Source organism: Saccostrea echinata, unplaced genomic scaffold (assembly GCF_033153115.1).
Source record: "Saccostrea echinata isolate AGI-Se365-2 ecotype Australia unplaced genomic scaffold, CSIRO_AGI_Sech_v1 ptg000022l, whole genome shotgun sequence".
NCBI classification, from domain to species: domain Eukaryota; kingdom Metazoa; phylum Mollusca; class Bivalvia; order Ostreida; family Ostreidae; genus Saccostrea; species Saccostrea echinata.
In genome coordinates this window covers 13,834,395-13,862,337 of record NW_026889771.1, presented here as the reverse complement: position 1 = coordinate 13,862,337, position 27,943 = coordinate 13,834,395, and the positions used below count along the sequence as shown (strand labels likewise).

General features: G+C 33.7%; 2 protein-coding genes across 3 annotated transcripts in view; one reads left to right on the top strand and one right to left on the bottom strand.

Moving 5' to 3' along the window:
• The window catches only part of LOC133190462 (spindle assembly abnormal protein 6 homolog), a 281,161-nt gene that overhangs the window by 103,879 nt on the left and 149,339 nt on the right, over window positions 1-27,943 (bottom strand). The gene's annotated exons all lie outside the window — the stretch shown is intronic.
• Window positions 404-27,862, top strand: LOC133190464 (fatty acyl-CoA hydrolase precursor, medium chain-like). Of its 2 annotated transcripts, none has more exons than XM_061326120.1 (11): window positions 404-1,194; window positions 5,752-5,913; window positions 14,482-14,629; window positions 17,541-17,726; window positions 21,053-21,255; window positions 23,198-23,342; window positions 23,456-23,560; window positions 24,708-24,781; window positions 24,925-25,045; window positions 26,730-26,865; window positions 27,140-27,862. In XM_061326120.1, exons 1-11 carry the CDS (start codon window positions 982-984, stop codon window positions 27,552-27,554), a joined length of 1,908 nt encoding a protein of 635 aa, XP_061182104.1. In that variant the 5' UTR covers window positions 404-981; the 3' UTR covers window positions 27,555-27,862. The 2 variants fall into 2 exon arrangements, with proteins under 2 accessions (XP_061182104.1, XP_061182103.1); XM_061326119.1 differs by having other exon boundaries at window positions 23,453-23,560; window positions 27,140-27,861.

Sequence of the window (27,943 nt, the reverse complement as noted above, 5' to 3'; positions counted from 1 at the left end):
AATAATATTGCAGTATATCGCATTTGAACGCACCTTGTAAATTCAGTTTTTACCCAGTAATGATAGTAAAATTATTTTGAATTGTAAAATACTATAGTTTGCTATGAGCTTTTTATAGATCGAGATACTACACTATATTATATTAACAATTAACTGAGAAAAGCTAATCACTGCGTAAAACAATTTTTCCTGTAGGACTCAGCATTAAAAAAGTTTAAGTTTAAAAAAGATGAATCTAATGGTCGACATGCTCTCTCTCTCTCTCTCTCAAAGGGATTATCATCAAATAAATAACCCATTATTGAAATTCCTTAAAGCTGTTTCAATTGCTCAGTCGTATCATTCGTCAGGCGTACTTGCGAGTGATATATGAGAAGTTACGCGATAACTCTTTTTATTCATCTTTAAATACCAAGGTAGCAAAATTTACACTAATATTTATGCTACCCGGTATCATTAACCCCTGTCGCAGGCTTACTGCTCTTTGACATGAACTGCGGTGGCGTGCTGATTGCTCGAGCTGTTTGTTGGTAGCATTAATCCTCATGGCGCACAGTATAAAAATTCAATGAACAAAAATTGATCAAACCACGCGGAAGTTAAAACATAGATATCAGAGATGCCGAGTCGAGGATTTGGGATATTTCAATAGAATTTTATCCGCTACAAATTCATGCTGTCCTCATAGTGACAAAAATTTGTCAGGGGGAAAAGAATTGCGTGTGTGCGTATTACGTTCGTGTTGCAAGTCAAGCACTTTGGAGGGCTTCTATACATTTTCTAATCAGTAGCAACCCATTTCCCGTTGTTAAAGATAAATTATATCGAGGGACCTATTCTACCATCTCTTGTCATTTCAAGAGTATCATGAGAAATGAGAATTAAAGAGTGAAATCTTAAAGATGAAAACTGTTCAACTGGATTCGCGAAGTACTTGAATTTATCAAAGACTTTATTTTACATCATTAGCGCGGGGGAAAAATGATAATCGTCTCACATTTACTACGAAACTTCAGTGTTTTTGTTTTCTTGATTTTCTGTGTCATTAAGAGCACCTGTCTCGAATATGTGACAAAATCCACGAAATACGGGAAAGTGAGAGGATCCGTGGAAACTGTATACTCAGGAAAAAAGATTGAGAGATTTCTAGGAGTCCCCTACGCCTCTCCTCCTTTGAACGAATTGAGGTTTGAGGTAAGCATATATTAAGTTTATGTAGTTTGTGACTTAAAGATTTTTTTTTTGGTTTGTTAGGAAATTTCTGGGGGTTGGAAATTTTTTGACTGGGGTGGACCCCCCCCCCCCCCGGAAAAAATTCCTGGATCCGCGCCTGCCAGTATATACAATTGCTCTTCTGGTAAATTGATGGAATATTTTCAAATAATAAGGTCAGACGACACGTTCCTCAATAATATATAATTTTTTCCAACAATTTGTCATTGAAGTATTGCTACAATAACAAGTATTAAAAAATTGAGGTACCTTACCAGGCATTTTTGTAAAATATCAGAGGATGGTATTTACTATATAATCCTATGAAAAATCTTTTGATTTGGGAATACCAGAATTTTTTGGTGTCTTTATCCTCTTAGACATTTTGAAATTACAGGTTAAAATTACAAGATAATGATAATTATGGTTAATTTGTGTATATTACGAAGAGATACAAAACAGATATTTGAGCAACGTGTCGTCATACCTTAATAATTTGGATTAAGTATAAAACTTAAATAGTTACCTTGGTACCCTCTGTAATCAAGCCATTTACAATATACTATCGTGTTACTTTTTTCATATAGATGATACTGCATCTTCAATATTTCCACGCATTTTCAGCCCAATGGAAATACAAGCACCACAAATACATATGTTGTATCATAATGTATTTTTGTGATTTAATATAGATTTATATATAAATTTAAATATTCACACTTACAGGTTCAGTGTGAGGGAGGATCGTTTTTAACTTTGTTCATACATGTATTGATCATAATCCAAATTTTATTATATCTAAAAATATCAAATCAATATACCAGAAAACATAACGTCTTGTCGGTTATACTCAGTATATACGATACATGTATGTAGTTATTTTGTTCATTGTCTTTTTTTTCAATTGTATATCACAAACTTTATGGACTCAAAGCCCCTTTAAAATTATAGCATTTTCCACTTCTCTATTGAAATAACAGCTAGTGAACGACAGAATGCTTAAAGGGACCTAGACACAGATTTGAAGTTAATATTTTCTCAAATTTTCTGTATAATATCATGACTTACATGTTGCGATAACATTTCACACGGAGAAATAAAAAAAAGAGTGTTCAGAAACTTCTTTTATTTGGAAATAATTGAAACTACGAATTTTGGGACGCGTTTGATTGACACATCCTTGCACTTTCACAAAACAAACTTTATACTTCAGAAAATTTTGTTGTGTATTAATGACAAATATCAAAACTATAATCCAGAAAATTCAGAGTAGAATGTGAGAAAGCAAAACCAACTCATCAGTATTGTCAGTCCGTGCTCAGTGATGTGTGCAGAGTTTAACAAATCGAACACACCCGGTGAAATGCAAACATTAACAATAACAGAGCTCGTGACCTGTTTACAAAAACAGATGTTTGACCTGATGTAAAGAAAAATTTCGTTGTCGTTGAATCTTAAGAATATTCATGTAAGTTCAATTCATTTAACTGATTTTATTTTTTGAATAAGACTTTAAAATGTAAACAATGCAACCGTGTCCAGACCCCTTTAAAGCACAGTGATGTATTGCCGAAGAGAAGCCCACTCGAGTTTAAGAGTCCATTCGATCTGAATTGAGACCCCTCCCCCATAAAAACCTCAGCATAAAATGCAATAGTACAATCTTATTGTGTAGGAACCCCAGCATATACGTGTAATGCAAAAGCACAATTTTATTGTGAAGGAATTACAGCATAAAATGCATAAGTACCATCTAATCATTTCAACGATTTACAAAAGTCCAAAAATAAGGGTCTGCCGTTTTTATGAATAGATGGTTATGAGAATACGTAAGGTCACTATAAGGTTGATACACCCTATCGATTCCCAAGTCACCGATCATCATACGTGGGGTAGAGCGTGCCAAGATCAATATCAAGTCGCGCTGACCAGCAAATTTTATAAACGATGACCCATAATAAATACCAACAGTTTCAAACCATTTGGTTTTTAGAGGGGGGGGGGGGTGCTCCAGTAAATATTTCTGTTATCTCTAGTCTCCTGGAAACAATAAGAGAAAGGAAATGGTAACATTTATACCTTTTTGCAAAGTGACATTGGACTAGCTAGAGTACTCTTAGAAACAAAGATTAATCTGATTTTCCTCTCTGAGATCAAAAATTTGTTTAAAAAGTATTTAAAAAGTTATTGTTTTATAATCTGAATCCCACAGAACCACCATAACCACAAAATCAATGTGTACATACTTGGAGTATGCCTTCAGAACAGCGAACCTCTTTATCGCCGTTCTTGAGTTTCAATGAGTTACTCTATTAATTTTTCTGCTAATTAGAGAATCTTCAGATATGAAAACAAATTTCCGATTTTCAAGTGTAGGAAATCTACAAAGGAAATTTTATGCAAATCATTAGCAGGGAATGCTAAGCGAAATTGGTGCAATTAAATGTATGTTAGAAGCAAGTATTCGTTTGTTTCCAAAGCCAGTTAATACAAAACTCATTAGGACGAGTTTTTCAATGTTTGCATACTTGCACTTGAAATTAAAAAGAAATGAATTAGGACAAAAAAAAAAAAATAAATAAAATCGCCTTTACTAAACAAAGCCTATTTGTTTCTAATTAGTAATGTGTTAAAAAGTTTAATGGCTAGAAACCCAAGATTAAATAGATTTTTTAAAGACAAGATTTGGCAGCTTTAATATACATGTAATAGTATCCGTAGATAGAAATATTTTCTTGTGTCTTATCCCGATATTCGTTTGTCGGGAAATAATTGAGGTATATAATAGTGTTATATTAACCAAGGAAAAACGAGGATTCAATAACAATTTACTCATCACTTCGTTAGAGTTTAGTAGATTACATATCCACGCGTGAAAAATTGAACACGAAAACTTATCATTAGCTGGGAAGCAGGTATTTTGGAGTTCGTTAATTTCAACCATGGGTAAAATGCTCAATATAAATGACAGGGATCAATTATTTCGGTTGATAAACTGTCCAGGAAGCCTATGGTTTCCCGATTTCTTAGATTTTCAGCAGCTTTACTTTAAAGTTTGCGCACAATTTGATAGAAATGTACCACGTCGTAGATTATTTCCTATGTTTAGGAATTTATACAGTTTCTGTGACTTTCTTCTGTTCAAATGAGCTTAAAAGACATGAAAATATTGATCCATTTTATATAATTCAACGGAATTTTTTTTATCTTAAAAAAGGGGGGGGGAGAAATATTGTCTCTCTCTCTCTCTGCCATGTACATGCATTTCCATTTCATCCTTGTATATTGCAATAATCAAGAAGCGGGGGTGGAAAATCAAAAAAAAAAAAGGTTAGTAGAATTAATGAAGGCACACCGATAACTTTTGTTTGTGATCTTAATTACTTGCATTCCCTTTGCACTTTAAACTTTGCCGAAAAAGAAATCTGAATTCTGATGGAGTAATTTCATCCTTGTGAACAATTTCGAAAGCTGTGTAAAATAATCTTACTCTCGCCAACAATTTAGATGATATTGGCAAACACGCTGGATCGTTTGTTTATCTAAGTATACCCCGACCTTACTTTCCTCATTTCTTTTGTAAATATTTTGCTTTGATGTGAATATTTTTTTTTAATGCCTCAAATAACTTCAATCCATCACTGTTGGTATTTTTTATGGGAAGGATGATATCGAAAACCTGAAAATCGATAGAATTTTATTGTCTATAAATTCAATTTTAGCCGAGAATTTTATGATAAACTTAAAAAGGGAAACAATTATTGTCTATTTCTAGTTATCGATCTATAATGCATCCCTTATTGAACATTTTAACCCGATATTTCAGGTTGATAGAGCTGTTCGTTTTTATTCGCTAAATATTTCTAAAATGAACTCATTAATAAAATTCAGACGTCAAAAGAACGCCAACAAAGAAATTTTCTAGTGTAAAAAAAGCGACGTTCAGACTATTATTTCATTTTTTTTTTATTTTTTATTTTTTTGTATTTGACAGTTTCGTAGAGTACTATAATTCATCATGTAAAAAAAATACAGTTGAACATCATTATCTCGAACACCGGTTATGTCGAAGTGAATTGGCAGTCCCAGCTACTTATACGTTTTTTACCCTGATTATCTCGAATCATCGGATATCTCGAAATTTAATCTTGGTCCTATCGAGTTTGAGATAACTAGGTTTGACTAAGTATTCTCTTAATATTTTAAAGAGATGCAGGCATTTAAACATCTTTTTAAAGTTTTGTAATTGATTGATTGATTGTATGTTGTTTTACGTCCCATTCGAGAATTTTTAACTCATATAGAAACGTCACCATATACCGGTGAAGGGCTTCAAATTTTGACCTTTACTCGGCACTCAGGGCCATTGAGCAGTGAGGGATCTTTATCGTGCCAACGCCTGCCGTGACACGGGGCCTCAGTTTTTAAGGTCTCATCCGAAGGACCCGCAACTTTCACTTCAAAGTGCCGAGCGCATGGCGAAGGAACAGTTGCTACCCATTTTTTATCGACTTAGGTCTGTCGCGTTTTGTTTTCCAGCATCCCGTACCCCCCGACCCCTGGAATGATGTACTGGATGCTCTTGAGATCCCCCCTGCGTGTCCTCAACCGGGAGAGGGTGTAGCCTACATTGAATATCATGTACCAGACTTCAACCATACCAGCGAAGATTGTTTGTATCTAAATATTTATTCGCCAAAGGTAAGTACCTGTATATCATGTAAACTCTTTCTATTCTTTCTATTTGAACAATTTTGTATAATATGTCGCACGACGTGACGTATACACTGTGTATATTTTCTTGTCCCGAATTTTGGGGGCTTATGATGTGATGTGGAGTAAAGGTCGAATGGCCAATTATTCTACTTTTGCAGTCAATATTCTCTCTTTGTTCTTGTATAAAGGTGCTTGTAGAAACTTCAAGCAAAACCGGCTCATATATTTCAAATCACACAAGATAACTCTACGCGGCTACGATTTTAAGACTTTTAAAATCGACATTCTCTTTTAAACAATCACGTTTTTGTGTGAACAGAAACTACTCACGAGGCGAGAAATATTCACCTTCAAAGTCGATAAAAGACACTTCGTTCACTGTCCTTATCTGGAAAAAAAATAAAACGCGCTTATAATCATTTCTTTATGCACATTCTTATAGATTAGTCGTGAAAAACTGTAATCGTACATTTGCAGCTCTCTTGGTAGGACACAATGGCCGCAGAGATTAAAGTGGTCTTTCCTTGAACACTAGATAGTACAAACTACAGGTAAGTGTGCCGATTCCGATTCTACCTGTAGTTTGTACCATCTTGTGTCAATCGGTAATCCTCAGCTGACCCCGCTTCGCTCCATACAAACATCGGATGTGATTGGTGGAGGAATATGAATCAAATTAAAATTGATGTACCGTTTAACTCATTTCACATTTCGCATTGCATAAAGTTGACCGGGGAAAAAATTCTACTTTGTTTAATTTGTTTTTTTTTAATTACAACTCTCTGTTAGTAGTAATTGAAACAGATTGCTGGACGTGCCACAAAGTAAATCGGAATTCAAAGGAATAATATTTGTAGGCATTTCGGATAAGATCACATGATTGTTTAAGCATAGTGGCTGAACATCGTTCACATCCGAGGTTAGTTGCGAGATACGAGTCCCGCGAGGAGCTCCGAATGATCTAGCGTTGATTAACCTGGTCTTTCGTTATCGAAATATATAAAATGGTCCTATAAAAAAAATAAGATCATAAAAGTTAGTACTAATTCGTGAAAGTTTGAAAAAAAAAAAAAAGAAATCCTACTTTTTTTGTTTGCTTGTTTGTTATTTTGTTGTCTTTGTGTTTCAATTGTCACGTGTCAAAACTAAGGTTAAATGTAAAGAAAGTAACCTCACAGAGGCCGATGATTAGTGATAGCGGAATAAAGGAAAATTGTGTAAACTCGTTCATGTTTTTTTTTTTTTCGAACTATGTATAATTCGATAAATTTATAGATTTACATGCAAGATTATTCGACCAAAATGTGATTTTGTTTCACGAGAAATCATTCCCGTTGAGACATATGCAGTTCTTAAAGCTACATCAAATTCTTACTATTTATTTATTTATTTATTTATGTATTTATTTATTTGTTTAGAAATGCTCTTAAATTTATTTTTGTTTCCTTTTATAAAAAAAATTTATTAATTTTTATACAAAATATGTATATTATATATTAATTTTGCATTCAAAATATTTTTTTTAAGACAACAGATATTTGAAATATTATTTTTGGATGTTATCAGTCGTATAACATGCAGTACGACCAGATCTTGTTACATGACCGACGGCATCTAAAAATAATAAATCAATACTTAAGTAATATGAATCTTCCCATAAAGTTACAACAGAAATTAAAATTGTTTTCGGACTCTGAAGTTACAAAAATGCATACTTTAGTAGTCCCAAATTTGAAATTTCGCAAAATAAAAAAAAAAAAGAAGAAAGAGGGTTCACATGTAAAACGCCAAACGTTATGATATCTGCATCACAATGCTGATTTCACGTGTTGGTTTGTGCGACTTTAGATGAACTTGGGCGTAAAAGGAAACCGCACCTAAAAACTATGAAATACCCAAGCTTATTACAATATTATCATATTTTTGGTAGTTAATTCTTATGATGACATCAGTTGAGATTTTAAAGGAGGTATTCATATTTGGTAGGAAAAAAAAAAGATTTCATAAGATCATTAACTTCACGCTAATTTTGCATTATGAACACGTGTTTCACAAGAACTTAAAAAGGATCGTTGTTATATAAATAAAATAGTTTGTGATTGGCACTTATAGGGTAAATGAACTCTTCTTCAGATTAAATTTCCCATATGTTATTTTTTTCTGGAAAATCTTATGAAAAAATGGAGAAATGTTATCGGTCATTGTGATCATTATCACAGGAACTTCTTGTTATATAAGAAAAGAAATACATGTATGTTAAGTATTATATGTGCGATAAGTATCACTCTTTTTAAATAAACATTACATTGAAGTTTATATATATATATATATATATATATAATCATTTTGAGTATTTTAGTCAGTGCTCGACTTAGGGTTTATATATTTTAAAATCAAGTAGTGGTTGGTCTAGAGATTTTGGATGGAGCGGTAGGGAAAGGGTTCTATAATGAAAATGAGATAATAATAAAAATCGAAAATTAAAATAAAAGTGCAAGCAAGCGAAGAAAATTTAGCATGGAGAAAGAAGGGAGTATAATTTTGAATAAGCGGTGACAGGTAAAAATATATTTCGTTATTACTGAATATGCTATTTAAATTTCAAAACATGATCCCCAAAGATGTGTTCTTAAATGAAAACTTAAAAAGTTTATGCTTCTTGAATAATCAGAAACCCCTTTTCCAACCCCACCCCCAATTCACATCTTTCATGATATTTCTTTTTAAAAAATGACCAGTTGTCTATTCTGCATATCTATAGTTTGATTGAATTACATGTGTTAAAATTATCTCGAATAAAAAAAATGTATATAATGTAAAATCAAGATTAACAGATAGAATTAGCCGAATTTGTACATACGGCCTTTAACCATAGAAAAAAATCTTTGCAAGTGTAAATTTATATAATTTAATGGGAAAAGTGACTTATAGGTCCAATGGGCCGGATCCAATTTAGTTTAATGTTTATTTTGTTTACAGTATAAATTACAATGTTTGTAATGCACAGTGTCACTATAATAAACGATTACTTACTTACTTACTATAGATAAATTCCTTCCTTGCGTGGAAAACATTTTTTCCGTGTCATGGATAGAATATAAAAGACAAGAATTTATTCTTAATTATTTTATCCTCGTATCTCAAACCCTCGGATATCTCGAAGTTTTTTCTCGGTCCCGTCGAGTTCGAGATAACGAGGTTTGACTTGGTGGCCAGAGGAGTATTTGAAATTGATGAAAATATTTGCTTAAATAAATTAACGCTACAGTTATAAGTCTAACAGTAAAAAAAGAAGTTGAAAAACTTTATTTTATTAAGTCTGAATTTACAACAAGCTCTTTACTAATTATTTTATAAAACTGTGCTTTTAAGGTTGTAATCTACACATATCGATCGAATGAAATAAATGATACATACTCCGCTTAACTTTGCTGTAATAAAGTTTATTTATAGACCGTAAAGGAGAAGATATTTCAGTATACCTATCAATTTTACATGCGCTATACATGTACTAGTATTTAGTCACATGTAATTCCTCATATGAGATTTAATGTGCAAAAAGATAGACATGCAATTTTTAAGGTAGAGATATAACGTTCTCTCTCTCTGAAGAAACTCATTTGTTGTCTGTACTTTTAACTAAATATTCCTTTCTTTTTTGATGCTTCTATGTTAGATCGAGTTCCCATAGTGCAAACTGTATTTCCAACATTGCATAATTTCAGATCATTATAGTGATATATATCGTGCCTTTTAGAGATAGGAGCATTCAACTCCTTTGAAAATACAAGCGAGTGTATGGTTACAAAACACACAACCCTAAAGCTCAAGTGTAGCTACATTGATACGTCTGAAATCATTATCTTACTCTGTTAAAGTTAAGTAAATATAATCAGATCTAAAGAAAACACTTAGGTACAGTTCGATCATTTGAGGAGTCCTCTTTAACCCCAAAACAGTGATCTAAGGACGTGAATAAAAGGCGAGGGGTACCGATTGTCGTAATACAACACCGCAATGTCACAGGGTTTTAGGAGAGTCGTTCGACGTCTTTTATAAATGATTAACAGGGTAAAATGAAGGGATAACTGAGACTATAAATGTCAATTTTATTTGTCTCCTTTTTTTCTTTCGGGCGATAGATGTTAAGTTAAATGGATAACGCTCCGCTTCGTATACGTTTACTGTAACAAAGGACGAACAACGGAAATGAGGTGTTATTGTTAAAAACGGCCGAGACACATAAAATCTCAAGATCAATTCAGCTTGACACGTTTTTGCTTTCTACAATTTTCTTTTTAGGTCGCTGTACTTCTGTTTATCGAATTTATTTTTTTCTCTCTCTCTTATATGAAGCAGTGCTTTACTATGATCTGATCTCTTCCGGGTCGATACTATTGGTTTTTGTCGCTTTGGGTATTTTTGTTTCCTTGGAACAGTCTTGTAGCATTAAAATATTGCTGATAAAACTCCAAAGATCATAAAGATCACCGGGACTATATTTTTGCTGCCATAAGTCTACTAGTATATAACGCACAGTTCGATTTTTAGTCAACATGGTTAAAACTCTTTAAAATTATTTCAACATTAGAGAAGTCTCAATGAATCCCTAAAATAATCTTTTAAGAGAGTATTTCATATTAATAAAATGCAAATAGACCTGATTAAATTGTAAATTTCAACCTTGTCCCCATTCTTGCATTTTTAACAAGCTTCAAGCACGTAGTATCATATTTGCCCCTTCCCCCCACTTTTTTCCGATAATATTTTTTTTTCTGTTAATTTAGTATGGAAATGTTCATTCCAGGGAGGTTTGTATCCCTCCACACTTTTTGTTGCAGTATATCAAACCCTTCCACATAAATGAAATACTGGTAAAAAAAAATTGTCGAAAGTTGGACCCCCACCTCTATCCCCGAAATAGGGTTCTCCGAGAGTTTGGACAATCTTTTTTTTTAAGTTGGCTTGTCACTTTTTCTTTTTCTTTTTTTTTTTTATCTTTTCAATTATTTTTTTCTGCTCCCCATCCCACCCACAACTTTGAAAAACGATGCAACTGTGTGTGTATGTCAGAACCTGTAGTCGCCCGCGTGGCGCAGGGGTTAGAGCGTTTTCTCTAGAGTCTTGGCGTAAGGAGTTGTTGATCCGTACGTCGCGGGTTCGAACCACTGCGCGACGTGGAGACCGGTCCTTCGGATGAGAACGTATAAACCGAGGTCCCGTGTCGCAATAGGTGCTGGCACGATAGACGACCCCTCACTGCCCAAAGGCCATAAACTCAAATTTGCAGTCCTCCAGGCAAGTGCATGATGGTGTCTCAATATGAGTGAAAAATCCTCGAAGGGACGTTAAGCAACCAACCAAACAAACAAACTGATCCTGTCAATTCCAATTGTCTGTGCAAAATTCGAATAAAGAGTTTATAAACTCTTGATTTCTGTACAATTAAATGTAATAATTTTTTATGCATTATTAAAGACAAATAATTCTTTCTGGGGACCTTTTGGTGGAATTTAAAAAAAAACAAAACTTGTTTTGCGATTCCATGTGTTAACAACATATTTTAGAAAAGGATAAAGGAAAAGGAAAAGACCAACATTTTATAGCTATCGAATGCGTCATCTTCATTAAAATATTCTTCTGCCTGTCTTCTTCCTATCTAATCATTCTGAAATATGTCGCTATTCTTGTTTCCGGTTCCTGTCTTTGTTTTCCGCAAATAATTAACAAGCACTCCCCTGCTTGTCAAATCTACCCACATCTGCCCACAGTTGAAATGTAATTTATTTAATTATAGGTGCAATTATTATATTGTCCAACAATTGATGTTTTGCAACATCGTAGAAAGTTAAGGGGTAGGGTAAATTCCTATACTCTTTGACATCGGTTTGTTTTTCAATCCATTTTAAATTTAATAAGAATTCGAAAATATTTTATTACGCATTATTTCATCTAGCATATTAAAAATAGAATTTAAAATTTAAGGTTTAAGATGGATAGAAATCTTTATATTATTAAAATTCTCAAAAAGAGATCCGTGATAAACAAGCTTGACTGAGTCAAAATAAATACAGCTGTATGGAGATAACAGAAGCCATTTGGCGTATAGGCATCAACTTTATAGGTGCATAAATTGAACAAATTTAATAAACAGTGAGTGTATTATGAACTGGGTATATATTCAAATTTTAGCCTTGTTGTCTTGCAGAAGTGCATATGTTTCCCTGTAAACTTTTCTTGAATTACACATTACTTGAATATGGTAAATATTAATATGGCAGACTTGGGCCTTCTGTATTTCAAATTTTTTATCCCAACAGTGAATATATTTCTTTCAAAAACTTTGACATCGTTCTTTGACCCCCATCCTAGCTCTGCAACTATGATTTTGGTTAAAATTGGCTCAGTGGTTCTGGAGAAGTCGGAAAAATTACAGACAACAAACGACAGACATACGGACAGAGGGACGGTAGATTCTTTACTAGAGGAAAAGCTCACTTGAACCTTGGCTCAGGTGAGCTAAACCCATGCTTAAACGAAGTTGACTTCATTGATACATCAAACATTAAAATTTGTATATAAACCATTTTTGCAAGATATCACGGCCATAAAAAACGAGCAACATTTGTCTAATGTTCAAATCTAAAAGATAAGTGTTTATTTGACATTTTCTCGCAATTAACTGCCTAATAATGTTTTCCAGGAAAAAATGCATTGTTAAGACGTTTAAGTGCATCTCACTCCAGCTCCCTCTGATACGAATTAAAAATATCTTACACAACAGGAAAGGAACAGAACATGTTACAAGGAAGGGACAGAATGAAAGTTACAATATGATTCCTTTCGTCCAAAGTTCTCTCAAAGGAAAACTACATGTATTTGTTATTAATGACATACACTTGAATAACTGTAATTATATATTGACCAAATTTTGAATTGATGCGCTCATCAAATCGGTAAATGCTCCAAACACGCATCGATTGAATTAATATTAGCAAAAGTTGATTTGATGTGTGCATCTCTTCTCAATTCAACTGATTTGTGCATCATTTCTTTGTTGAGTTTGGAAGAATTACTCGCTAAGATTAATTAAGATCTCGATAAAACTGATTTGTTGATTTCTTTAACTCAATAGAAGATATTCTTATTTTACTGTTTTGTTAGAGAAATTAAAACTGCATTATTTTTTAAGCAAAACATCTGTGAAAGAGATCATCATTATTCAAATTATGGAAGATTGATTGATTGATTGAATGTTGTTTTACGCCCCGTTTGAGAATTTTTCGCTCATATAGGGACGTCACCATATACCGGTGAAGGGCTTCAAATTTTGACCATTACTCGGCACTCTGGTCCATTGAGCAGTGAAAGTTCTTTATCGACTACCGTGACACGGGACCTCGGTTTTAAAGGCCCGCAACTTTCATTTCAAAGTACCGATCGCTTGTCGAAGGTACAGTTGCTACCTATTTTTTATCGACTTGGTCAGATTCGAACACAGGACCTTCCGATCACGGAGCGAGCGCTCTACCGACTGAGCTACCATCACGGTTTGGAAATGTTGACTTGGAGATATCATAATTGAATGGTTGCTCCCTCTTAAGGTCAAGATCTAGTAAATGACTTTAGACTGTCTTTTTGGTGCTAGATCCATTATGACGTCATAATCAGTTTAAACTTTCTTTTTTCCGTACTTTACGGCTCTAATAGAATAATGTAGACAATACAGTTTTTTCATAGAATTCAATTTGAAATCATGTGAAAATTAATCCCGAAACTTATATTCAATTTGATACTAATTTAAAGAAGAGGATAAGAAGAAACAAATTACCATTTTCTGAGAGACTGTAGGCAATCTGGATACATTTCCTTTCTCCAATAAAGAAAAAACTCCCATATTCATGACTGATTTTATTAATTTTTCATCAGAAAAGACAGTTTAAAATATGATTTTTCGTCCTGTTTACCTACAAAATATGCCCCGATACACCTTATTTGACCAAGCTATACTTAAAAAGCATCTTTAAAGGAACTTATTTCTCAAATTTGAAAAATCTGTAGGCTCCTTTCATTTACTAGATCTTTACCTTAAAGAATTGCGCGCATATTAATTAAATTAATAATAATAATTATATCAATCAAAGAGAGCAATAATCCAGTCAATTGAATTGATGAGCGCATTAATTCAGTTTCTTGAATAATTACCCTCTTCGTATGACACAATGCTTCAAACTCTTAAATTGAAGTGTTGTGAAAATCGAAGCAATTGATGAAGTCATTAGAAGAAAGCATCAATTCAATTATTGCGTGCAATGCAACAAATTAATTTATATCAACAATTGAATTAATGCGTGCAATAATTCACAATATTGCATACTAGTATGTCATTAATAAGAAGAGAACTTGAATTGATGTGCGCATCAAATGAATTGATGATATCGTTACTTCAAAGAATTAAAGACAATGAAAAATATTTGAGTTTATCTTAATTGCATGGTGCTCATACGTTATGATTGAAGTAATCATACTGAATGATAATATATTCGTTTTCAGAATTCAAACAAAAGTAAAAAATACCCAGTTTTATTTTTCGTTCATGGCGGCTCGTACTTCAATGGAATGGGTGCTATGTTTGAGGGAACAGCACTATCGGCTTCTGATATTGTGGTTGTGACGATAAATTACAGACTTGGACCGCTTGGTAAGTTTTTTTCCTCGAAGAAATAAATGGAATTTGGAGCTGCTTTGAATACTCTTTTTTCGATTGTATTTTTAGATAAACTGAGTCACTTAGGTGACCTATTGCTACCCGTTTTTGTCTGTCGCCGTGCGTCGTCCGTTACATTTGAACATTTTCAAATTTTTCTCTGGAACCGCTAAACCAATTTCAACCAATTTTGGCATAAAGAATCTATGAGTGATGGGAACAAAAATTGTGAATTTTATGATCCCTTAATCTCGGTGGAGATTCGGCTCGGCTAGATATTTGGTCCGACGCCTCCGCCTGACGGTGGAGGTGTCAGACCAAATATCTAGCCTAGCCGAATCTCCACCGAGATTAATAATCCCTTTCCCCCTAGGGCCTGAGGAATGGGGCTAAAACCACCAAAATTAATGTAATCTTTAAAAATCCTCTTCTCCTGGACATCAAGCAGTCAAACTGTTGGCATGATTGTAATAAGCATTGTGCCCTCTACCAAAATTGTGAAATTCATGACCCCAGGGTGAGAGGCTCTGGTTCTAGGGCGGGGCTCTGTTGACCAAAATAGTGAAATTCATGACCCCAGGGTGAGGGGCTCTGGTTCTAGGGCGGGGCTCTGTTGAATATATAGTAAATATGCATTTTTTTTAAATCTTCTTCTCTGCTCCTGGATATTAAGCAAACGAACTAATGCATAGTTATGATGAGCAAGGGAGCCTTTTCCAGAATTGTGAATTCCATGGCTCATGGGTCAGGGATTCTGGTGTTAGGGCGGCCTCTATTGATTATGTAGTGAAAAAGAGAAAATGCATTAATTCTTTGAAAATCATCTCTGCTCTTGGGTATATTTAAACAAACTATGATAAGCAAGGATACCACTTCCAAAATTGTGAATTTCATGGCCCCAGGGTTGGGGTTCTGGTGAAGGGGGGGGGCTCTATTGATTATATAGTGAAAAAGCACAATTTCTTTAAAAATATTCTATTCTGCTCCTGCTTATAAAGCAGAGAATCTAAGTGTGTAGTTATGATGAGCAAGAGTGCTTCTTTCAGAGTTGTGAGTTTCATGGCCCCTGGATCAGATGTTCTGGTGTAAGGATGAGGCTCTATTGATAATATAGTGAAAATGAATTAATTCTATTAAATAATCCTGTCTGCTTCTTAGTATTGAGCAGATAAACAAAGTGCATAGTTATGATGAACAAAGGTGCTTCTTACAATATTTTTAAAACTTGTGGTCCCAGGGTAAGGTGTTTCGTGGGGGAGGGAGCTCTATTTATAATACAGTGAAAATGTGTTAATTCTTTGAAAATCTTCATCTTAGTGCATAGTTATAATGATGGGGGTACCTCCTCCAAATTTGCGAATATCATGACACTGGGTCATGGATTCTGGTGTTAGGGTAGGGCTGTTTTGAATTTGTAGTAAAAATGCATTATTTCTCTCAAAATCTTCTCCGCTAATGGACATATCAGGGGAAAATGGAGTAAAAGTTTTAATAAGCAAGGGTATTTTTACCTGGTTTTTGAACATCTGGAGCATTTGGTCAAGTGTTTTGGTCTTGGCCAGGCCTCTATCAATTTGTACTCTATTGAGAGAAGTGATTCCCCTTTGCCATTCAATTTGATATTAATCACTATAAATAAGTTATTTGAAAGGTTAATAGAATAAGAGAATTACACAAGAATTTTTATTGTATAATACAAAAAGTACTTTCATAGTTTTAATGATCAAGTAGACTTGTAAATGATAGATAAAAAGAAATGAAACAAAAATAATTTATTAAATGTTCTTCAAAGATCAAAGGAGACCAATGTGAAAGGTTAATTATGGGGTTAAAAATAGTATAGAAGCAATGATAGTTTGATAATAATCTGTGTGGTTATAGTGATGAGTAAGGACAGATTAGAACTTAATTTATGAATAGGTAATAAGTACTAGAGTAATTATTTCATTGATCCAGATCATCCTATTTCTCTTGCTATTGCGCAACAAAGCTTCAACTATCAGTTTATTTTGGATCCTCTAAATTGTTGTATTATACTCAGGTGACGTTAAAGCCCCTGGGTCTCTTGTTTAGATTATGCAATAAGGCGAAAATATTAAACAACACATCGTCAAACTATGAAAACCTATTAGTATCAAGTTTGAAAATTATTACGTTTCAGTTGTCTCGTAGTTACAAGAAAATTATCTCGTTATTACGAGAAAAGTTCTGGTAAATACGAGAAAAGATCAAGTTATCAAGAGAAAATACGAGAAAAGATCTTGTTAAATTACGCAATGCTCACATGATGTTTCTCTAGATGAAAGTTTTTTTTTCTCTTTCCGTGGTTCTTTTTAAATTCCTGTTTCAAATACATGTAATTGCGGGTGGAGGAATTCAAGGTCTATTGAAGCAAACTATGACCGCCACTGTCGGATAAAATGAGGACGAGTGTCCCCCTAAAATAATTTTTGAAATAAGAAAGACACAAAGACCTAATGATTAAGGTTTAGTATTTTTTTTTTTAATGTATATAAGAGACTACAAATAAACACTTTTAAAATTCACACTACTGTGTAAAAAAAAATTACAGCTCTACTATGCTACGTTTTTCGATTAATTAAAAAACGTTTTAATGTACAGAACAAAGGGACTTCCGGGGCTTTCGAGGGTCTCGGGATCTTTCCTCGTAATTAGGAGATTATTTTCTTGTAAAATTTACGAGGTTTTTATGCATAAATTTACGAAATCTTTTTTCGTAAAATTACGGGATAGTGAGGGGCTTTTGTTTTACTTTCACTAATAGGCTTTTATAACAAATAAAAAGCGGAATGCAAGAAAAATTAAGAATTGAAACGATAGAGTAAATAACATTAAATTATTTGAAGAATTTAAAATCCTTATCAGACTTTTTCTGTCATAAAAGGATTTTTAGCATCTGGGGACCCGGAACTTGCAGGGAATTATGGGATGATGGATATGATAGCTGCTTTATGGTGGGTCCGCAAAAATATCGAGGTCTTTAACGGTGATCCAGACCAAGTGACTCTGATGGGCCATAGTGCAGGAGGATGCAGTGTTGGATTTCTTATGATGTCACCTTTAACGAATGGTAAAAAAGAAATATTTTTCATTATTTCTAAATGAAAGATGAATGTGCCTCCTCTATGTCAGTTTGATATTTCAATAAATTTCAACAGAGGACAAGAAATTCTAAGATAAATATATTACTATATCTTTGGCAATACGTGGGTGATTCAGAATCTGGCTAAAAAGTTAAAAACCTAGCCAGGTAGCATATGTTTCTTTTCATATGTTTCAATAGCATTTTTTAAGTGAAGAAAAATTGTAAAATTAACTAAATTTCATAGACCCCATCTTAGGTGACAAAGTTATCCTTCCCCACTTTTGCCTATATCCTAAGCTGTCCACTCCCCCCCCCCCCCCCCCCCAGCTCTCATTTCAAAATTGAATACCTCCCAGTCATCTAGGGCTCGTAACATAAAGATTGCGAAGTTTTTATCTAAGGACTTAGGTGCAATCTAAGGACCAGCCTAAGTACTACTTAAGTATGTCTTGTACCGTAACATAACAAAAACTAAGCTAGGATTTACCTAAGTCAAACTTATGTTCACAATATTTCTTATGAATAACCCGTTTTTTAAGTTATTAACATATATTGAGAAAAATTATTCAGTTATCAATGTTTTTAAATCGACGTCCTCTATTATAAGTTTTAGTCAGGTTAGATTATATTTTGTATAGAAATTATAATTCTGTTAAAAATGACTCTTAATACATTGTATTTGAAAACAAATATTGCACATTCACGAAATGGCAAGGGTTCATATTAATTACATAACTTGTGTTTAAAACACAAGCACTGCGATGTTTTCAGTTTAAATTTTGTTGTTTCTGTTTGACAAATGTTTACTCGCTTTATCATTGAAAACATGGTACGATAGATCTACTTGAAATTGAATCGCTAATAAAAAAGTACAAAACAATAGGGACGTTTTGAATGCTTTTTCCCACGATGTATCAGCCCCTGTCAGCTAGCAAAGACTGCATGTAGACGTTTTATGATATACAATGTACCTATTTACAATTAAATTACTGGATCAAAAAGAATTGTTTTCAGAAGATAATTTTTCGTATGTCTCCAACTTATCAACAGTTCTCTCTCTATCTCTCCTCTCTCTCTCTCGGACGTTGTGAATCCCTGTCTAAATCCCCACTTGTCGCGTTCTACATTGAATCTAATTTACAGACACTCTTTATTAGCTTTCTAGTCATCATCCTCTAACTCACCGACAATTTTTCTGTCTCTTAAAGTCTATTTCACCTCATATTTTCACAGTGAACTTAAAAATCCAATGATTATTTTCTTTAATGCATAATATGAATAGAGAAATGTTTTAACGTCGAGATTCAACATTTAATAGTTCTAAATATGTGTATGAAATAGTTAAGACATACTTGAGTCACTCACCTCTACCGGTTTCGCCAAGATTGTCAAATCTTAGCACATTTCTAGTTACGGTCTTAAGTCTAAGATTGCACTTAAGTCCTTCTTAAGCATGGTCTTAGACTTAAGTACCCTTTCTATTACGACCCCCTGAATTCTATTTTCATATTTTATACAACCAATACGAAGAGCTTTTCTTTATAATCTGTTTAAAGTGTCATGATTTTAGAGCTTTGAATGAAAATATCAAATATGCTAAAAATATAGCTTGGAAAAAAAAAAACTTTCTCATGCAGTGATCGCTTTCTCACATGACGAAATACACCGTTGATTTAATCGACCTTATATCATGATAGGTTCATTATAATCCTTTGAAAAATATCATAACTGATAAAGAAAACACATCTATCTTTTCCTGTCGATTATCCCTTGCTGTGCTCAGCGTTTCCGAAAGCCGTTAAATCTGATTTGGTTGTGTCATGATCACCCTTATCGCCATTTGTATGGAAATAAATGTTGGCCCTTGCGATTTTAAATTTAATACCTATGCCATTTTGATAGGTGTCATAATAATGTCGATAGCATGTTTCCGTCAAAAGTAGGTGATATCTTGATGTAAATAGGTGAAAACTTGATGTAAGGATTTTGCACTTGTGTTCTAACAGTATAACAGAATCGGTTTCCCTGGCCCCCTCCGTAAATAAATAAATTTAAAGAACTCAAACCTTGGAGAAATATTTGAATAAAATTGCGGAATCAACGCATCTCCTGGTATGTCAGTTCTTTCCTGGATTCAGAGTTCGAGTCTGAGGATCATAATTAATGAAAGCAAAAACATTTTACCAGTCAGAAAAACTAAGACTTCACTTTCACGTTTTTAGCTGAAAGAAATTTAATACTTATTAAAGCTCGTTCTTACTTCTAAACACGTCGTGATAAATTTACATGAAGCTGTTAGTGCATAGTAAACCAAAGTAAAGTCCCTCGTATACATATGTGCGTTATTTGTGGTTATTTGCCGGATGCCTCACATGGAATCAACTGTGGTCGGCCGAAGCCGATCACAAAAATTTAAAAGAAAAAAACCCATCTAATTAAAATAATTAAAAAACTGGCATATAAGATACATTTTATATCACATGCGATTCGTAAACAACTGATAAGGGTGATAAATCTTACCAAATCCTTATTGATTTCGAATAGATTTTATTTGATGGAAAATAGTCCGGATTAAACAGGCGTCACCGTAGGAATAAATTCGATATAAAAATAACATATACCTACGATTTTGTAAAAGGTTTTAGTGATAATGCACCCATTTGTAAGATTTATAGCTAAGTAAGCAAAATTGAAATGGTGTAGAGAAAGTTCCATAGTTTAGTAGTTGCAGACACGGGTTCCTCCTCGCTATCATGAAGTCGTATCTTGAGTTTCTCTGTTTCCGCCAAAAAACCTTTTAGATTGGTTAAGGTTAATATGTTATATTTGAATTGTTTATGCAATAACATCAATATAACAATTAAGGTCTGACGACACGTTCTCAAATATCTGTTTTGTTTCTCTTTGTATGATATATAAAATATATTCATAATATTAACATTATCTTGTGATTTCTAAATTTTTTTCAAATTGTCTTAGAAAACATATATAACAACAATTTTTATATTGACAATTCAAATGATTTCCATTAGGATTAAATAGGAAACACACCCTCTGGTATCTTGCACAAATGCCTGGTAATGTACCTCAATTTTTTGTGAGGAAACTTGTTAAAGTAGCAATACATGACAATTTTTTGGGAAAAAATTATTTATTATTGAGGAACATGTCGTCTGACCTTTAACATAACAATCAGCTGTTCGTCTGCTACAGATCATGAGCCCTTGTAAGTTAATGGAGGCGAAGATTTGAATATTGCTTTCGGTACTTAACTTTTTAATGGAAGATGAATATAAATATGTATTTTGTAGGTTTGTTCCGGAGGGCTATAGTACAGAGTGGTTCACCCCTGGCCCATTGGAGTTACTCGGAAAAAGTGATGGCTCCGAACATCCATTTTAAAATTTTTATTTCGTCTATTGGCTGTCTGCAGAACAGCTCTAGACACATTAAAGAATGTCTTCAAAAAATACCCACAGACGTCATGCATAAGCACATTTCATATAAATATGTGGTAGGTCTTTATCGCATCCTTTTATTTAATGTAATCCTGCAGCAATGGACTTAAAATGCATGTATTTCTGGTCTTATTTAATAGAACTTGTCTTATTTTCATTATATGCATGTAACTTTGAAACGGAAATTTATATTAATATTTAATTTACAATAAATGTCGGAACTACGCATCAAATCTAAATTTAATGATTTCTACCCACATTTTTAAAAAGGGAATATGATACCGAGTAAGAAACATGAATCTTTATTAAAATAAATTTACCATCAGACTCTCTCCAGATCTATCTAGTCTTAAAGTTCGTACCTACATGTATTTCACTTCGAGAGTGAAATTGATCATATTATTTTATTTTTTAAAGAAAGAGAGAAGAGATGTGTCATATTTCTTGACAATGCATCCAATCATTAAATTTACGCGCATTATATTAAAAAAAAAAAGGAAGTTAAAGATGATCCTACACTCACAGTTTTTATGCCCCCGAAATGAAGTGATCGGGACATATAGCGTTAACCTTTTCGGTCCGCTTTTCCGTCATAGTTAGTTTTCCGGACTGCTTTTTTTCCGGGGGGGGGGTGTTTGTAGATAATGAGCTGATTTTTGTTATTTGTCTTTATATTGATGACCTAGATCAATTTCGAGTTTCAAATTGAAATTTTCACGAAAGTTATGCCTTTAGACTTTGAACATATCTAATTTTTACTGTTTTCGGACACCCCCCCCCCCCTCCCCCATGTTTGTAGATAATGAATAAATTTTTGGTTTGTGTCTGTGTATTCAGTTCGAGTTTCATGTTGATTGACTCATTTAAACTAAAACCATCGTCCTCAGATTTTGAAATTTTTTAATTTTTCACCTTTTTCCTCTGTGTGCATATTTCACTGTGTTTGTAGATAACGGGCTGATGTTTGGTATGTGTTTTTAAACTGATGACCTACAGATCAAGTTCTCTTTTCACGATGATGGACCAATTATAACAAAAGTTACTAATATTGCCCTTTAACTTTGATTTTTTTTTTTCTTTTTTGATTTTTTTCCCCTTTTTGTTGCTGTGCTTGTAGCATCTTCGCTAGCCAAGGGTTTTTGATCCGCTACTCTCCTCACAAACAGGGTTTGTGAGGAGAGTAGCGGGTCAGAAACCCTTGGCTAGCGAAGATGTGCTTGTAGATAATGGGGATGATTTTTGGTATGCGTCTTTGTATGATGACTAGCAGATCAAATTGGGGTTTCATGTCGATTGACCTCAAAATTTTATTTTATGTTATTTTATGATTATTTCAGTTTATTTTTCATTTGCTTTGTGATAAGAAAAACAAAACAAAACTTGATGTGTCGGTGGGACACAAGTCATCGATAAAGCAATTTCAAAAATATTTGAAAGTCCAAGGATATGAAAATATTAAAGGGTGGAAATGAGAAAAAATAAACTAAAATATTGGTGCTTTTGTTTTCTTGAATTATTTGTTAATACCACAACACACTTTAGCTGCATAAAAATGAAAATGGAGATAAACTACTGTAAATACATGTTTGTTTTTAAAAATTAAAAAAAAAAACAAAAACAAAAAAACTAAATAATACAAATTTTTCAAAATCTTAGGGTAATAACTTAATATTAACATATATCCTTTTCCTTAATAAATAAATATGTCTTTAAATAGATAATGCATATATGTGAAATGTTCTCCTTATTTTGTTTTCAGTTCAAGCGAATTCCAAAAATTATTCTGTCAACTTTTTGAATTCACCATAAGCAGTTTTGTGTTTGTTAAAAAAGCCTAGTGTTTAATTTGTCCATTTCGTGTGAGAGCCAACAAAAGGGGAGAGGAACAAGTTTTAGAATCCAGACTATCCTTTTATAATCCTGTTCAAAACTTGCATAATGATACGCTGGGTTAGTATATTTAGATGATATTCTCATATTTCGTCTGTTTACTTTTAGACATCCCCGTCACTTACTCCACAGTTTCGTCCTGTAGTGGATGGATACATTCTCCCGGATATACCAGAGAGATTGATAAAGACCGGGAACTTCCGGGTGGAAAGTGTCATGACTGGTGCGACTGAGGATGAGGGTCTAAATGCAGGTACTCTGGCAAAACGAAGTAACGTAAAATATAATTACGTTATTTATAATTCCCTTTACATATTCAACATTAACTATTTCTTCAACATGTTCATCACTATTTTTTTTTAGCAGTGCCCCTTGTAGGTTTATTTGGTGGAAATGAAGAAGGGATAAAGCAATTAATTACTCTAATGTATTGCTTCCAAGGTGATTTGCCAAGTGTAGCCAACATTGTAGGTAAGAAAATTACCAAGTACGTGTAAACATATATGGTGACCAAATTTGCATGGATCATGATACATCTAGGGGTATACTTCACCAGACCTGCTTTGGATTCAGCATCTGTCCTATATTTTCCGGATGATTGAAGAGATCATAGTTTTTGGAGCAGGTCCATTCTCGAATAACTATATGCGCTTTGCATGGATGATGCATCTAGGGATGCACTCTACAAGACCTAATTGTTTCAGATGCCTGACCTGACGTATATTTTCTGGGTAATTGAACAGATTAAAGTTTTTGGAGAGAGTCCATTCCAAGTACATGTAATTACAAGCATGATGCAAATAAAAATTCACACTACCAGAATTGTATCGTAACCACTACAAGTTCTTTGGTGACAAATTGCATGGAGGATGCGTGCAGGGATACACATTTTCAATCTTGCCTCGAATGCTGGATTTGTCATTCATTTTCCACGTGATTGAGTTGGTTGAGGATTTTGGAGCAGGTCCATTTCCAAAATAAGCTTTGATTGAACTGTTAATGCATACTTTGCATAGAATATTTGTTTGACAAAGAGAGAGGTACCAGAAAAATATCGTGGCTATAGCTCAATCAACATTTATAGAAGTAGCAGCATCATAGTATATCGTAGTTAGTTTAGGCAAGATTCTGGTCAAAGGGCGCAATAACCTCGTTTTATTCAGTAACGATGTACATAACTTTAGTGAGAACTGAGAAAAATATGGGAAAAATAAGGATAATCCGACTTGTGAAAATGCAAAACATGGATTGGCAATTTTGTGAAAATTTAAATGTGCAAGTAATTTGTTTTAATTACTTGTATATAGTCACACCACCTGGTGGACGTACTAAAAATCAGGAATAAGTTTATGAAACTAGCGCACATTTTTGATGGGTTAATTCATAGGGACTTGAGACAATCTTAGCAAAATCGGGTATATAGCCTATTATACTACATGTATATACCCGATTTTGCTAAGATTGTCTCAAGTCCTTGTGGGTTAATTGAGGCTGAGGGAATTAATTTTAAAGACTTTAATTAATTTTTTTTTATACGGGGGTAAGACGAGTGATATTTATTTGATTATATCTGTAAATGTCTACTAGTTTGGTGTTTTTTTTTTTTTTTAAATTTCAGACATGGTATTAGATCAGTATTTATCATGGCCATTGGAAGAAAGGGAGAACTTTGTCCAAGACATCTTCTCTGACGTAAGCTTCCAAGTTGAAAATTACATCAAATAAAGTTATTCCTGGAATATGAAATAACCACACTTCTCATGGACCAATTACTAAAGTTAGTACATGTACAGTGTAATTTAGCGTTATTCACGCTGATGATGCCACTATTTCAGATTGTCGGGGACTATTACATCACAGCACCTACTCATAAATTTGCTCAGCTGATGTCATTACGCAACACACCTGTCTACCTCTACAACTACGAGTATAAATCAATTTTAGCCCAGTCGAAGGGTGGGTATTAAATACAAGGACCATGTAGTGGAACAGGCCCGTAGAACGCGGTTGGGGGGGGGGGGCACTTTTTTCTGAGTATAGTATTTTGCTATAGTAAATTTTCCGTTAGATGCTGCTTGACCCCCCACTTTCTGATGTTGTAAGGTCGAGCACTGGCAAATTCCTGGATTTGGACAGTTAATTAAGTTTAAAAAAAAAAATCTTTTGCTTACCAGATAATTTTGGCAAATTGCCCCCCCCCCCTCCATTTTGGTCAGTTTAGTGTTTTTTTTAAAACGTTACCCCCCCCCCCCCCACCGTTGAAACCGTTGCTACGGGCCTGTGGAAGATTTGCTGGTAGTTGAGTTACAATCATTGAATTTGCCACATTTAATGAATTCCATTGTCTTATCGAAATTCCTTTAGTTGAAAATATACAGGTGAAACCTTATCTCGTAAATGTACTTTTTTCCCAATGGATCATAATTCCGCGAAATAACACGTTGATAGAGAATTACGCGGATTTCTTGGATTGCCATTTCATTAATTGCACTTTCAGTACGCTGTGATATATTTCCAGGAAAAGTTTGTGACCGCATACATAGTGGAAATTAATCCTACGTGGAGAAAAGTACATCTATAGTATTCTTAGAGACACAGTCATAATCTTATTTTTAGTGTATGATATTTGTATATCATAAATATGAGTATTGTGAAATTTTGTCAAAGTCAACTGCACTGTGAAGTAAGCTGACAGAGAGTGCTATATATTGCATGTAAGTGCCGACAAACTGTGACAAAATTTGTATTAACCGCACTACATGTTGCTGTCGAACAAAAACATGGAGTCGGAGCAGAATACATGTATTCACACATGAATGCATGGCATTTATTGCAGATTCTGTCAAAATCCTCGGTCTACCAACATATTTCACTGCCTTGGTGACTTGTTTGTTTTCTGCGCACACGTATATACCACAGGTACTTCAGAGCTCTATTTTATAATACCGCGGGTATGATTTTTTTAGTAAAACGTTAATTCTGCGTTATTTTTTGGATTTCTCTTATGGAATACATTGTAAATATGTACTAGAAGAATAATTCATGAAAAAAATACATAAAAATATTTTTTGACCTGTGGGGCATATTGGAGGGGGGGGGGGGGGTCCTGTCCACAAGTACCTGTGGTATAAACAGGAGGGAGGAGCAAAGCAAAATGTTTGTGTTGGGCCAAACAATATTTTTTCCGTCGTAAAAGAAGATTTGTTAGTTTCTGGAAGTTGCATTTTATGAAACCTTATACTTTCAAGGATTGAACAAAATTTGCACGAGTAATGCAAAAATTCTAAACCCCCGCCTAATTTTAAAATTAGTAATATAAATAATTTCATATAATACATGATAAAATATTAAATTCATGTAAAATATTAATGAAAACCTGTATTTATAAATATAGAAGTGCTTTTGATTTTAACTGAGTGGCATATTGTAAATTTGGTATTTTCTACCACACGGTAAACTAAAAAGTATACAATTTGGCTTGGACAACAGCAAAAGAGTTATTTCTGAAGCACTGTAATTAGATTATAGAATGTAATGAATAAATATTACAACATTCTATCAATATTACATATACCTAAAAGTCATTCCTTTAATGTATTTCTAACAATATATTTATCTTTTTAAATGTCATTTTTCTTAGGAGTGACACACGGCTCTGAAATATTCTACCTCTCGGGATTCCCCACGTCTGGTCATTCACACTTCAGATTCGATGACATCGACAAGAAAATGTCCAAGTTACTAATACATATGTGGTCAAACTTCATTTATAATGGGTAAGCAAAGAGTTAGCAATGTATGATGATGTATAAATTTGTAATGTAAAAAATGGATCATGTTGACATTGAATATATCATATTTACCTTAATTAGCCTAAATTTATTTGCTCTTCATGCACATAGGCACTCCCCAGCTTAATTGTTAAAAAATATATATCTACTATACTATAAACATGTTTATAGTATAGTAGATATATATTTTTTAACAATTAAGCTGGGGAGTGCCTATGTTCATGCACGTATATCAAATCACGAGGTCACTTAATTTCAGATTACCATCTCTGGTTCCACATAGGCAGTACCATATGAATCGTTACAGAATTAACAATCCCGTGTACACCAAAATATATCAGGGAATCAATAGACCTTTTATAGAGTCATCTACCGACTACAAGGCCAAAAAACTAGACTTCTGGAACAATAAAATCCCACTATATTCCGAGACAGTGTCTAGTGACGTCATACCAAGCCCAGTGCAAAAGACCTACGTAATCACTGGCCCAGACCACTGGGCCTTAATCGCCGCGTGCATTGGACTGGCGGGCTTGGTCATGTGCTTAGCAGTTGGATATTGCAGGGCCAAACTACAGCTTCAGAATCTCCATCGTCAACACTGCGTTTGTATAGCAGGAGAGATAACAAGTAAAGACTTGAAGAAGTCAAAGTATTTCAAAACGAACGTTTGATTTCAGCATAATTTCAGTCTCATTACAATTCGAACACTCACTTCGTTCACAACACAAAAGCGATAAAATATCTAGAGGGTCATAGGTTCTAATTTTAATTAGATTGTCCCAATTTTTTTTTTATACGTTGAAAGTCTAATATTGATGTCTCTGTATATCATTTACAGTTGAAATGTTTTCTTTTCTTTTCTAAAATTTTATAACTCTTGACAATTTTTTCCCTTATAAATATGATTCTTCAACTTTTCTCTTTGAGAAAACCATGTTTTACATTATTTAGCATTGTCATTTTGAGGCATGATGGATGTTTTTAAAAGAAATAAATCTTTTTGAAATAATTTATTATTATATTGTACAAATAGTCACTTTTATGATCATTGCTAAAGGCA